Source organism: Myiozetetes cayanensis, unplaced genomic scaffold (assembly GCF_022539395.1).
Source record: "Myiozetetes cayanensis isolate MyiCay16 unplaced genomic scaffold, myiCay2020 scf1, whole genome shotgun sequence".
Taxonomy (NCBI): domain Eukaryota; kingdom Metazoa; phylum Chordata; class Aves; order Passeriformes; family Tyrannidae; genus Myiozetetes; species Myiozetetes cayanensis.
Genome location: NW_026086604.1, coordinates 60270455 through 60284283, shown reverse-complemented (window position 1 = coordinate 60284283; position 13829 = coordinate 60270455). Strand labels below are relative to the sequence as shown.

At 38.6% G+C, this 13829-nt stretch overlaps 1 protein-coding gene across 1 annotated transcript in view; it reads right to left on the bottom strand.

Annotated features, from left to right (window-relative positions):
- The window catches only part of AHRR (aryl hydrocarbon receptor repressor), a 65652-nt gene extending 51979 nt beyond the window's left edge, over nucleotides 1–13673 (bottom strand). Inside the window, exons 1-2 of the mRNA XM_050314941.1 lie at nucleotides 13606–13673; nucleotides 6278–6459 (exon numbers count right to left, since the gene is read on the bottom strand). Coding sequence (XP_050170898.1) covers nucleotides 6278–6459; nucleotides 13606–13667 — 244 coding nt within the window. The 5' untranslated portion in view covers nucleotides 13668–13673. The remainder of the gene's footprint in view (nucleotides 1–6277; nucleotides 6460–13605) is intronic.
- Between the last annotated feature and the right edge of the window lie 156 nt (nucleotides 13674–13829).

The following is a 13829-nucleotide window of genomic DNA, read 5'->3' as shown; positions in this document are numbered from 1 at the left end:
CTTTCCTCTTAAAAGGGAAAAATTCAATTTCCATTAAAGATAAACATTGATGGGAATTGGATCACACCAAACACGTAAGTGAGTAAAAGGAAATGACCCACTAACATAAATGCTAAATCAGAGAAAAACAGAAACCACACAGTGTGTACTATCCTGCCAAAAATAATTTAAAAAAAATAAATAAAAAAGTTAGAAAATATTTAATTGAAGGGGGAAAACAGGTTTGGAGGAGGAAGGGCAGCTTCCAGGAAGTCCTGGAACTGATGGTTCTTACAGCAGCAGCAATCCAAGGCACAGCATGATGAAGACAGTGGATGTACAGAGGGAAGACTTCCATACACCTGGAAAAATCTCAGAGGAGATATATCTAAGGGAAATAGGACCTGAATGTGCTTTCAACAAACCAGTACGTAGGACATAAGTGTAAAGTATCTCAGGGGCAGTGAAGAATGGGAAATATAAGAACAGACCATTTTAAAAAAATCTTCAATCACCGGAAGCTCACAGAAAATCTTTTTCAAAAATTAGTAAAATAAAGCACAAATGTATAAGAAGAGAAACAGAAAAGCCAAAGCATAAAATCAGATGCAGCAAGAAAGGGAAGGTTATAAAAAGCATGCTGGAAATCCTTAAACCATACAAGGCTGGGAAGAGAGTTTTCTGCTGCTCAGCAGAGGGGGAGCTACAGATAATGAAAACAAAAAGTTTAGTGTTTATTGACTCTTTTTGCTTCCATCAGCTAGGATCAGATACATACAGACAAAACACTAGGAACAAGGTTGCACCTCAGGTGCTTGCACGAGGTTAGTTGCATCTGGTGAGACTCATTGTGCTGTACTCTGAGACTGTGGTGAAGCGTACTCAGAGCTATCACCTATTCCTCTATGAGAAATCATGATATTAAGAGGAGATTCTGAAAGACTAAAAGAGGATAAACATGGAGCTTATCTGTAGAAAGCATGGGAAGAGGAAACCAAAAGATAGTGGGACTGCCTAGCTGAGTTTCAATCCCTAGAAAAATCTTGAAGAAAAATATCCAACAAACTCTTTGTGAAGACTTGAAGGTAATAAAAAGTAAAAATAGAAATCAACAGGTCTGTCAAGGATATGTTGCCATGTAAAACTAAATTAATTACCTTTTACAACTGGACAGGTGTATGGGAAGAATAGCTATTATATGTCTTCTTAACTTTAAAAGGCTATTGCTACTGTCTCACAACATCTTCATAAGTAAACTGAAAAATCTAGTTGGAAGGGGGACTAATTTTAGTTAAGAAACCGCACTATGAGAGAAGTTATCAGTCATTTGCTGCAAAATGAAAGGATGCATTGCACATACCCTAGAGCAGTCTTGAAAAAAAGACAAAAGCTGAGCATGAATAATAAAGAAAATATAGCCTTCGATTAAAAAAAAAAAAAAAAAAAGGCCTGTTTTGTCTGAAGAAGAAAACAGTGAAGGAAATATGGGACAACTTCATGGTTGTAAAAGCTGAAAAAGCTGAGCTGCCACAAGAAAAGGAAAGAAATTTTTCTTCTACAGAAGGAGGGCTTAAACAGGACTACTCTGGCTCAGATGTTAGGGATTGCCAAGGAAGGTGTGGAATCACTCATGTTGCAGATTTACAAAAGCCTTAGACAAGGACTCTCAGGTTTAGGCATAGCTTATTCTTTGCTCAGGAAAGTCCATTGAAGGCCTGTTTCCTCAAATTTTGAATTCTATGTGGAAGCAGATGAACTAATTTTTAGACAAATTTCTCCAACTCTACTTTGTTTCTAAAATTCGTTTAAATCCATACATAACTTTTGTCTAAGGCAGGTCAAACAACACATCTCCATGTTTGACTGCCACTAACTTTGCAAAGATCTGGAGTACAATTTAAATATAAGACTTACAGAAACTTTTAATATATTTATTCCCAGAGTTCATCTGTGACACTTTACATTCCTTATTTAGTCATCCATAAATCTATCAGATTTTCAACCTTCAAAATCAAATGAAGTCTGGAAGTAAGTAAATACAGAGAAGACACTGAAGTCTGAAATAAATACAGAGGTTCAAAATAACACTGTGAAGGGAATTTTTGTTGGGATGACACTGTTTTCATATGTGCATGCATGTCTTTGTGTTTGCATATGTGTATGTGTGTATAAATACACATTTGTGCTTGCAAAAAATGTCCAGATGGGAAAAATAACAAGCTATTGAATAAAATTATGCTTTATATAAGTCATGTAGTGAAGGATTTAAAATACTCCCACTTCTTGAATAATCAAAAAATTGATCCATATCAAGGTCTCTACGTTTGCCATCCAAGACAGTAGTCAAAAACATCAACTATCATTTATCAGGAATGCTTATGGCTAAAAGGTTTAACATTATTGTAATGTATGTTGAAGGCAAAATCGAGTGGCCTACTGACACAAGGTTACCTACACTAAGAACTGAAGGATGAGGAGCTTTACAGCCCTGGCTGTAATGGCATTGGCCTATCTAAATTGTCATAACTGGTTTCTTTACAGGTACTGGGAAACTTAGGTTAGCTCTCTATCTCAGAAAGGATCTGAGACGCTAAAAGAACATGGTGCTATTCCTTTGAAATTTGTTTACAAAACCATCACCTATACTAGAAGGGAACAATTTAAACAACCAACAAAAGACACTTGGTTTAGAAGTGGAACAAGACCACCATTTTTCCACGAATGGAAAAACTGAGAAATAAGAGGTACTACAGGATGTATTGTTGAGAGTGGTAAAGGAAGACAGGCTACAATTAACGAAGATGGAATATGTCCAAGACAGAGGCCCAGCAAACTCAAGTGGTCACAGACACCACTCCACTCTCATAAGAGCCCCACCCAAGACAAGTCTTTGTCAAGGTCAAATGACCATCATATTTTCCTGTAGCAGTTGATGTCTCTCAGTCTAAGCACTGATTCAGACCCATGCTGCTTTAGACAAGAGATCTGGTGAGATTGGAAGGTTATTGCTGCAAGCCATTTTTAAATGCTTATCAGGAAAATGCAAAATGACTAAATGCATACAGCTTGGGGGCAGTGGGACTATTAATAGAAGCTCTGCCAACTGATAACAGACATACGAAGACTCTAAAACAAGTAGACAGAAGAATTATTCTGAAGCAAAAGGAGAACATTTCTGAAAATGAGGAAGGGAATCAACCACAACAACTTAAAAAAATCCTAGGAATACCTGTCTCAACAACTAGATCTAAAATTTGCAAAGGAACCAGGCCTTTGCTTAAACAACATAACTGAGATGAACTGGCCATATACTTCAAGGTACTAACATATAATGGTCACTAAAAAGGGAATAAACGACCAACAGATAATATTCTCCATCCCCTGATACCTCATTCTCTACAAAACAATTTTCATACTTGAAGTCAATATGGAGAGGTCACACCACGCTCTCCAGTTGGCTACTGATCTTGATAAATATGTTTGTGCTGCACACTGACTACTGCAGAGTAGCTACTGAAAGGACACCTAGTGGAAGTAAATGAGTGTATCTAATAACTGCTGTGACTGTTGAAGGTGTGTAATTATAATTGTCACGGGAATCGCTGAACTATTCCAAGTTGAATCTGCAAGGTAACATATGAACTTACGTGTCAAATAGCACTACTCATATTTTCTAAAAAACAACAAACAATATTCTTAAAAGCACATTTTAAAGACCTGAACTTCCTCAAAACTCAGAGAACAGTTTTTTAAACAAAAGATGCACAGTACTGCGTGTCACAGAATATTGCACATTTTAATTGTCCTGAATCTCAACTGCATCCATTTTAGGAATATCAGATAGCCGAAAAGAACTCACTACAGATATGTTTTGTTTGATATTCAAGTCAAATTTCATCTTGGGCGTCATCATTTCTTGGGTCCTCCATTTTGCCATTCTAAAATATCTTAAGCAATTCCTTCCCTTCTTGTCTTTCTCTCCTAGGAAGAGAAACAGCCAAAGAATATAAATTGTACACATTTGAGCTAATTTTACTCTTTTTTTTCTTTGTCCATCCAACTTTATAGTCTTGCTTGTGTTTACCCCAAACCCCTTAATATGTACTAATGCCCTTGTGACCAGGAGATGCCCACATCAGAAAGCTCTATTCCAGATGGAGTCATGCTGGTCTCATGCAGAGAGGGATTATAACCTTCCTGTGTAGTGACATGCTGCCTCTGGGCAAACAGACCAAAATCCACACTTTGTTTTCTTGTTTATGTCAACATATCGTATTACAGGCATGGAACAACAATTTGCTGACCACTGTCCCCCTTCGATTATTGTTTTTATGTTCTCTTTTCCAGGTTTCTCATTTGTATTGAATACCAGCTTCTTTGTATTAATTTTCCTTGAGTGAATTAGTGTAGATTTACTAGGCTATTTTTCCAGAAATGTTTTTTTTATCCAATTTTATAACATCTCTGTATGCCACTGGTCTGTTCTCTGTCCTCAGTTTGTGACAGCTCCCAAAGTGCCATCCTTTGATTTAAAAAGCCACAAACAAACTATTTCTGCTCTTCTATCCTCTTTCACCACAACAAAGATTGAAACACTGGGATGGATATTTTTTGTTTGCTTTTTTAGGTGACTTCCTACCAAAGTTTTTGCTTAAAAAACACAGATTTTGCCGTATTTCTCCACAACTACAAGGAAGATCGTGATGCCTATGAAGGATGTGGCAGCTTCTGCCCTTACCCAAACATTAGCAACCCTTCCTCACACAGCTCTGTTTCCACAGCTCACCTCTTCTCCACTTCATCCGTCTGAAGCTCCAGCCTGCTCTCGTCTTAAAATGGCATGTAGTTTCCTTCCTTTACTATAAACAATGCTAACTGTAACCTTAGTTTCGTGATGTAAACATTTAAAAATAAGAATGAAAGGGAACACAAACGATGTGTTCAATTAGTTAATTTGGGGATTAAATTAAATGAAATCTCGCAAAACATGGAACACGGAACATTTCAGCATAATGAAGTCTGGCTTTACTTGTTTTCCTTTTATCTCATCCCTTTAAAAAAAGGAGACTGCTGATCTGAGAAACTGTGGAAGAAGTGTAGTAAAGGCAGATGAAGACGTATTATTGCTTGTGAATCTGAGAGAAATGAAAGTAAAGCTCAGAGGAAGGTACCATAACACTCAGGTATGTGCTCAAAGGGAAAGAGAGGCACTCTGTAATCTGCAGGATGCTGGAGGCTGGGCAACCAGCTGCCACAGTTGGTATGAGAGGCTCCTGCTATCAATGTCAAATCCTGCGATGATGTCAGCTTGTAAAATACCCTGCAGCCTGCCAAAGTCTCTTGAACCCAACATTTCTTTTATACTAAAATATATTTTAAAAGCAAGAAACCAACTAATAAATATTATTCTCCAGGCAAAGCCAAAAAAATATATAAATATATACACTGTGTATAATAAGGAATAGTAACAGGAAGAAGTAGCAAGGGGTAGTAAAGGAAAAATAATGTCCATAGAAAAAAGACCTCTGTTTATCTCTGCAATCCACTATAAATTTTGGTCAACTATACTCCTTCAAATGGACATTTTTTTCTGTTTTAAAAAACAGAGAATATTTTCAGGTTAAATGAATCTAGATTTTGCTCTTGTGAACTCTTTAACAACAGAAGAAATTTAAACTGTCTTCAAATTTGGAAGAATTCTTTTTATGTGCATCTGAAATTGCACATTTGGCTCTCATTGTGTCGTGTGCCAGACACCTACAAAAACAAAGCGTAGCCTCGTACAGCTTTAATCAACACTTTAAACTTTGAACCTTCCTTATCCTAAAAGACAGCGATCATTTTGGCTTTTCAAGCAAGACCATTTCCTTCTGGCATACAACAAATATAGGCAATACAGGAGTTGCTTGACTTTCACATCATACTTTACTAGGCATTTTGAAAATGCATCACTGACAGCTTCAAATAGGGAGTTCAAAATATCTACAGGTATTACATCTGTCCCAAGCTTCTTAACCAACTTAGTGATTTTAAAATTACTTTTTCACATTTTGTAAAGCCTACTGAGAAAAGATGGGCGTTATCCCATTATTTCATGAAAACCACACAAACGCCATAGGAAAAAATGCACGAAACTTCCAACGCAACATCCCATGCACAAACTAAATTCAACAACAGATTTTTTCCCATGTCTTTATCACTGTAATACTACTTATCCCTTTTACTCAGGCTTAGTACAAAGCAACAATAAAATAGAGAGATACTTTTAATGGGATGTTGATATCTTAAGGAAACCTACCTTGAAAGAAACTTTTGACTCGGAGATAGCTGACACTAAGGCGCAAGACGGAAAGTTTGTCCAGCTTTGATACGATGTCAGGTGGAAAAGGCAGGAGGCTGGCCAGATGGTCCAGTTCAGCGTTCAGACGGTCCCTGTGTCTCTTCGAAGGGTTTGATTTTTCATTCCCGACTGCAGGCCTTCTGTGGTGGAGAACACATTTTCGATTACCTGTTTTACTTTCAGGTAGTACAACCAGAGACTGAGATGTTGTATGCAATTAGTTGATAACAGGAATACTTCACTTAGCTTTTATGGAAATCTTTTAAATTTTCTGTCTCCTGCCAAAAAAAGATTTACTATTCTGCATTTGCCATTCTCACATTTACCTTCCTACATCAGATATAACAAAGATAAGAATTTGGTTTATGTCTTAAGAACATTGTTATTCCTTGCAAAAGACATGGACATTGGCTTCTCTTTTCCCATCTGCCCAGTGAAAAACACGTGGTATCTCTTGCTCAGGATCCTCTCACCTTAGGGGAGTGGGTACTGTCTTCCTGTTCTAGTCAATACCAGGAAAAACAATTTCTCTTCTATGTTGTACAAATAAGGGGCTGACCAGCAGGGGAAAATTACCATGACTAATGCGTGAACCCATTCAATACCTACTGTATTCATCCAAAGCATCTTAGTTCCCTCCATTTAATGACTCAAAGTTAACCTGTGGGTCAGGAGAGAATTAAGAAAAGAGCCTGTCTTTAGGCATGATTTTAAAAAGTATGGGAGGCAAGGTAAAGAGCCATTCTTTCCTCAAGCTCAAAAATCCTGTGTATATTCTCACATTTACCTTTCTACATCAGAAATAACAACGATAAGAATTTGAATTCTTATCTCTTAAGAACATTGATATTCCTTGCAAAACATAGAGATTTATGTTACTCAGCTTCCTAGGCCAAGCGCTCCTAGTCCATCCCCATTTTTTGTTCCTCCCATTTAATGTACAGTGTTAGATAACTTAGAAAAGTTGTTGTGAAAATTCATTAAGATGAAATACATCACAAATAAGGAACCTCAATTTTGGAGTGTCTGCTGATGTTCTCACAGAACATATAAAATATTGTTCTCAAGAGGAAGAAAAGGAAAGGCTGGTCCACTTGGAAACAGAAACGGGAACATTATTTCCAGCATGACAGTGAGAGGTGCTCAGTGCTGAAGCACAGACTTATCTATTAAACAAGAAGACCTGAGTGGAAGTTTGGGAGGGTGGTTCCTTTCAGCTGGACCCAGCAGCAGCCAAATGCCACAGAACATTGGAGCTATAAACTACACTGATCCATGATCTCAGAAGGAATGCAGCAGCCCAGTGCTCTAGGTGACCTGGCATCTCCCAGGAACTTTGTGCTCTGTCAGCTGGACCTCCACTCTGGTAATGCCCATGTTCAAGTTCTTACTGCAGCACACTGACGTGTTCCTCCTGAGGCACCTTCTCCTAAATAAGAGATGTTGATACAAAAATCAAGGAGGGAAGGATGGAAAAATACTTAAGCATTGGAAATGGTAGGCAAGAAAAATATGGTTGTGCTAACAGTTTCCACTTCCACCTCACTACAGCCAAGGATCATAATGTTATGTAGCTGGCTGGCACTCCAGTGGAGTATGAGAGTAAAACTAATTATTTGCTGCACTTCACTACTGTGTTTCCATGCTTCACACATTTACTGCATTCTTTAATCATAATTTTCGTTTTAAGCATTAGTATTCACAAAGTGGCTAATGTTCTAAATTACAAAAGTATTAATTTATCATAACCAAGATATTAAAAAAATTGTTCATATTAGTAAATCATGTAATTAGTGAAACAAAAATCAATGTTTTGTATGTGTGATTGCTGCTAATTGAAAACCTCTTAAAATAAATTAGTCATGAAAAATTTGTTACTACTTTTGAGAGTCTTACTTCATTTTAAGAGGACAACATCAATGGACAGAGTAAACGAAAAAAAATTGAGGTAGGTGTCAGTGAATATATAGCTAATTTCTGGTTTTTCATTCAAAATTGCTAATACTGAAATGTGGCTCTTCAATAACTTAATGAGTTGCTCTCAAAGACATGAAGAAGACTTCGTTGATTTGGATCAATGAACAACTTCACAACTAGAGAGCAAATATGCAACAAATAAAGTAAGCAACAAAGAACGAATACTTTTTTTTACTTTTTCTGAGCTAACTATTTTTTTCAGTATACCCTGAAGCTCAGCCATCCTATGACACCAGAATCATGTCTGACCTGTGAGGCCAGCAATACTGTGGGAATATAGCCTACAGCTGAGCAGAAGCTAAAGAACATAAGTTTTTGCTAATTGGCCTTTACATCTGACAAACCAGCTGAAGCAAGGAAGCAATTTAGGACAGAAAAAAAATAACTTTAATAAGGAAAATTAAACTGATGAGTTTTAAAGGTAAAAATTTTCAAGAGTAACATGGGATAGAAATAGAAATTGTTCAAGCCTATTTACCACATAAAATAGTGACTGCTTTATGCCAGAGAGGAATGGTTTGAGGCAATTAGGTGGGCTGCCTTTGTACTGCCTGAAAGAAACAGTTTTCTGGAGGCTGCAGGGAACGGTGTAAAAAGACCACGGGAGAAAGTTCAGGGCAAAACTTCCCTGAAAACTCAAGGAAATGATTCAGTAAGGGAGTGAATCCAAACAAACAGGGGGTTGATGTAAATGGTAATTAGGTGCCAAGTGGATGCAATTTAAAACAATGCAAACGAGTTCCATGGAAAGGCTAGCTTAGCTTAGCTAGCCATAAACAGAAAGGGGCAGGCGGCGAAGTTTTTCAGTGGGCTGCTTTGATGCAAATGGAAATTCTGGCCTTTATTTTGGGCTGAAAGTAGATGGTGCATGTGTTTGTGTTAAACTCGGGATTGTAAAACTGTAAACAGAGACGTAGCACTCACTCCGATACCTCATTTACTCTGCTTTCCATACGACGCTAGTGCAGTAGAGTAGCACATGTAATTAAAACAACAAAGCTGGCTTTCCCTTCTTTGCACTGTTAAACTGCCCAAATTCTGCTCTGCAGTAACAAGAACTTGTACCTGCACAGGAGGCGCATTACCAGTCCCCGTGTGGTGGGAGCTGAGTGTGGCAGCGGGTGCAGAGGACATTTTCTGTTTCGGTGGTACACGAGGCATTGAGCCATTTGCGCATTAATGATTCAGTGTGCCCATGACACACAGACCGCCACTAGTGTAAACCAGTTTGGTGAGCTCGCAGAGGAATTTCCTGCAACTGCAGCTCTGTCTGCAGTTCCCTACCCTCTGCGGGAGCCCTACCCTGTTAACGAAAAGTTCGCTCTGAGTAAGTTTTTTAAGTATGCCTAAGTGTTAAACCTGCAGATGATCTGAAATGAGAAAAATCTAACCATTTATTATGACAGCACGGTTTTAGCAGGAAGGGAAAGGGAAGAGAGAGAGAGGGAGATGCAACAGATTGGCTAAATGCAAAGTAACAACAAGATGGTGATCATGAACATACTGACCAGCACCCACAGCCACTGAGCTGTGCTTGGACATTGCATAGAAATCCTGGCAGAGCTGAGCTCCAGTGCAAGCTGTGTATGTGCATGTGGTCACCATCTCCCACGAACCAAAAGGACTGAATGAGAGAAAGCTGTTTGAGGGAAAGAGGACCCTTTGCCGCCTTCAATCTCTTCTGCTTCTTCACAGCAAGGAAAGGCAAAAGCAGAACTAATGGTCAAGAAGATGCCACACTGGCAGAGTAGATGAGAGGTGGGATAGTGTGATATCAAGTAAGAGGAAGGGCTATGCCACAGAAGGCCTTAAAATGAGAAGTAGGAAGCTGGAGAGAGCTGCACCTCCCAAGGTGTCTGTTTACCCTGTCACAGGTACAGTTCTGACTGAAGTGGGCAGTATGGACTTTATAGATAAACTCAGAGCATGGGCAGCTGTTCCTTGCCTTTAAAGAGCCATAAAATATTGCAAGAAAGGTTTTGTGGAGGGAAAGGGTTTTACAAGATGCCAGGGCTTGAGATGAAGAAATTCCCAAACGGTAACTGTCCTGAAGCATTGCCTTAGCATTTCTAAGTATTAATTTCAGCACAGTGATTTTAGCTCAAAGTTAAAAAACAAGATCTCTTTAATTTCCAGATGCTTGAATTACCAGTAAAACGTTATATTTCCACAGGAAATAAACACTTGGTAGAGAATGTTTCCTTTAGTCAAAATGCCGGCTGTCTGGCTGAAAAGCATATCTCATGGAAAATTTTTCAATCAGTCTGAGCTCCAGGTGTTTGAACTGTGTCCATAAAAGCCAAAATTCCTTAGTGTAGACCACATCTAATGGGGCTCATTTGGAAGTTTTCTGGGGCAAACCAGTTAGGGTTTTTTAATTTATTTGCATGTGTAAAAGTAGAACTTGAATCTGAGGTATCATCTGAAAAATGGCAACCTAAAGAAGATAGTTCTGCTAGTTCTGTATAGAGAAGAGAAACATATTAGTTCCTCCCAGTAAAACAAATTTTCCACACATTCTTCCACAGTCTTGTGGCTCTCTACATTTTCTTGTGGAGCTTCTTCATACATTTTCATCACTGTTCTGTGAAACTACTTCAGAATAGAATTTCTGTGCCTGACAAACATTAATGAACATAATGAAAAGTATCGATCTGTGATATCATGGATTAAAAACCAGCTGCAGGATCAGCACCTAGATTGATCAAAAAAAGCTGATGCAGAGTTAGACAGCCTCCTGGGATGAACTGAGTATGGGTAAATATAAACATCCCAGTCCTACAGAAGGGAAAGCTGCACCTCACATCTTCTAAATCCTGATCTTTGAAAGGACTAACCCATGAATCCCTACTGAAATCCAAGTTTCCTGCTCAGACTGAGGCGCCTGAGCTCACTTATTCTTTTGTTAAGAGAAAGTTAAATTCTAGAGATTATTCACATTTAAAAAAGAGGAATCGTCATTAGAACTGGCCAAAGAATATCCATCCATTTTTGTTCCTGTGAAAAATTAGATTTTACAACTGAACAATACTCATCCCAAAACAGGTGGCAATATCTACTTTGATTCATTATTAGAATGACAGGTGGAAAGTAGAACAAGGCTGAGGAGAATGTGCTGTGCTATGAAATCAAACAAGAGAAAAAAGCTCTAACAAAGACTGTATGACATGGGTCAAAATCATGGTTAAATGTGCTGCTCAATTAGTAGGCTTCATCTACCCTTCTAAACTCAAGATAAATCATTCAAGGCAGAGTAACAGTAAGGATATCTTGGAGTCCTGAAATGTCATTAAAACCAATAGGACTGAAGGACATAGACTGTGAAAGCAGTTCTGTCTGCCAGTCTGTCTGGGGCATTCAGAGCCTCTTTAGATGAGAGTAAGTCCCTGAGTGAGGGAATAAGCACAGGAAAGACTTACCAGTGACTAAGCCCAAAAACAGATAAAGTTTGAGGAAGAGAGCAGTGTTGTTAGGAACTGAGAAATCATCCTCAGCAAGTGGTAACTAACCACAGAAAATAGACTGCTGTTTCCAGTGTGGGAGCTCAGTATTCTAATAATCCAAATATTTTCCTTTGTTTAAACCAAAACCATGTTTCTTAATCAAAATTGTCTGTGTCCTAGCTTGATAAGCTCATGCTCAGGTACCCGCATTGCAATGTCATTGCAAAGCTATTTTCAAGGTAGCATTACCTGCAGTGGTTCCAAAGACAGAAACTTGGTTTTGTCAAAGTGAATGAGAATTTGGCTGCTGAGTTTATTCAAGTCAGAACTTCAAAAAAGGCTAATAAGGCCATTTCCGTCATTTGTTAGCAGGTAGTTTTCTTAGCCATTGCATTTATCTGGAAGTCATCTTTGAGAGAAGTTCTAGCTAGCATGTAAACTCTAAACGTAAATCTTAATGTTTATCAAAGCAACTGCAACTTTCCTTCCTTAGAAAAGGAACGATCCATAAATAAATAAAGTTTTCACAGAGGTAATGTCACGTACTGGAGTGGTTCCACACCTCATGCAGTTGTTATAAAATTAAATATTCACATCTGTACTTTAAGAGTAGTGCAGAAATCTTACACACATTTTGGATTCAACACTCAGGATTTTTGCAGGAAGAACCATTTTCTTATGTCATTATCTTTGTCTATTGAAATTGTCACCTATGATATATTTTGCAATAAAAGAAATATTTTTTTAAGTGGGAAGAAGAAGTGGTTCATGAGCAAATACTGCCCAAAGTCCAAACAGTATCAACAGATATTATTAAAACATTCAGAGAAACTCCCCTTTGACTCTAGACCAATATATACAGTTTTAAGCCAAGTAGGTTATTTTTAGAAGTTCTGAACAACTGAAAATAGGGAAATCTATTTTAGTTACCTTCTCATCCTTAAATTGTCTGTGAAGGCCACCAGTGCCAGTTCATAATTTTAACACAGTAAAAATGTGTGTTTCATAATCATAGAATCAAATGTAACACAGAAGGTGTGGGATGATTATATTAAAAGCTTCATTTCACAGACTGGTTTACGGCATCTGGAAATCATTTTACATTTGAGTGATAGTAACCTTTTTTCCCCTCCCATTTCAAGCATCCTGTAGTAACTAATTCCCATTGCATTTTTTCTTCTGCTGCTTTGCCTTGACACGTGCAATTCCTCTCTCCCGTTTTTTTCCTCATGAAAGTGATCCCATGGTAAATAGTGGTTTGAAAATTATGTGTTCTTTACGCAAAAAGTGAATCACCAGTCTGCCCTTTCAGTTGGCTGAACTGACCCACTTTCTGGGCTCGCACATGTTGGACCTAGCGATGCCCCAAGCAAGGCTAAGCCAAGGAAAGGGGAAGGGGGGGGCACAGTGCCAGCACACTGGTGCCACTCGACACACGGCTTCTCAGAAAGCTCCTTGAGCAGGCTGCAGGGAGCATAGAAGCACAAAGGTGGTAACCACCTCTCTACCCATTGCCCAGCTGACATTCAGTCCACCAGTATCTTCTGCCTATGAAAAGGCACTCCCTCTGCACTCCTCACAGCAGTGTGTTCTGCAGTGCACTGCAGTACACACCACAATCAACACTGGCCTCCTCTTGGCATACCCATAGATGGGTGAGGATGGTTGGACCCATGCTTGGTATCCTTTCTGGTGACAGTCATAACCATGAAGAGCCAGCCTCCCAAACAAGGGTTTCTCACTAGAGAGAAAGAGATTAGGTCTATCCCGCATCAGCAGACCACAGGAGGAAGGGAACCGTTCCTCTACCTCATTTCTAGCACGTACATTTGGAGGGAGATACCCCCAATGAATAGGATACTTAACTGTTTCTGAATGGGTTTCCTCCTTTTTCTCCCAGCATATAGGCATTCCCCTGGAGGAATCATTGTTCTGACACTGAAAAACAAAAGAAATAGGTTTCTTAGTTTAGAGGTTTCTGTGTTTCATAATGCTGGACAAAATTACTGGACCATGACAGTTCAACCGAGGAAAATGTTTGTTCCTTGAGTGTGACATTCAACAACACTAAGAAGCATGGTGGCATTAGT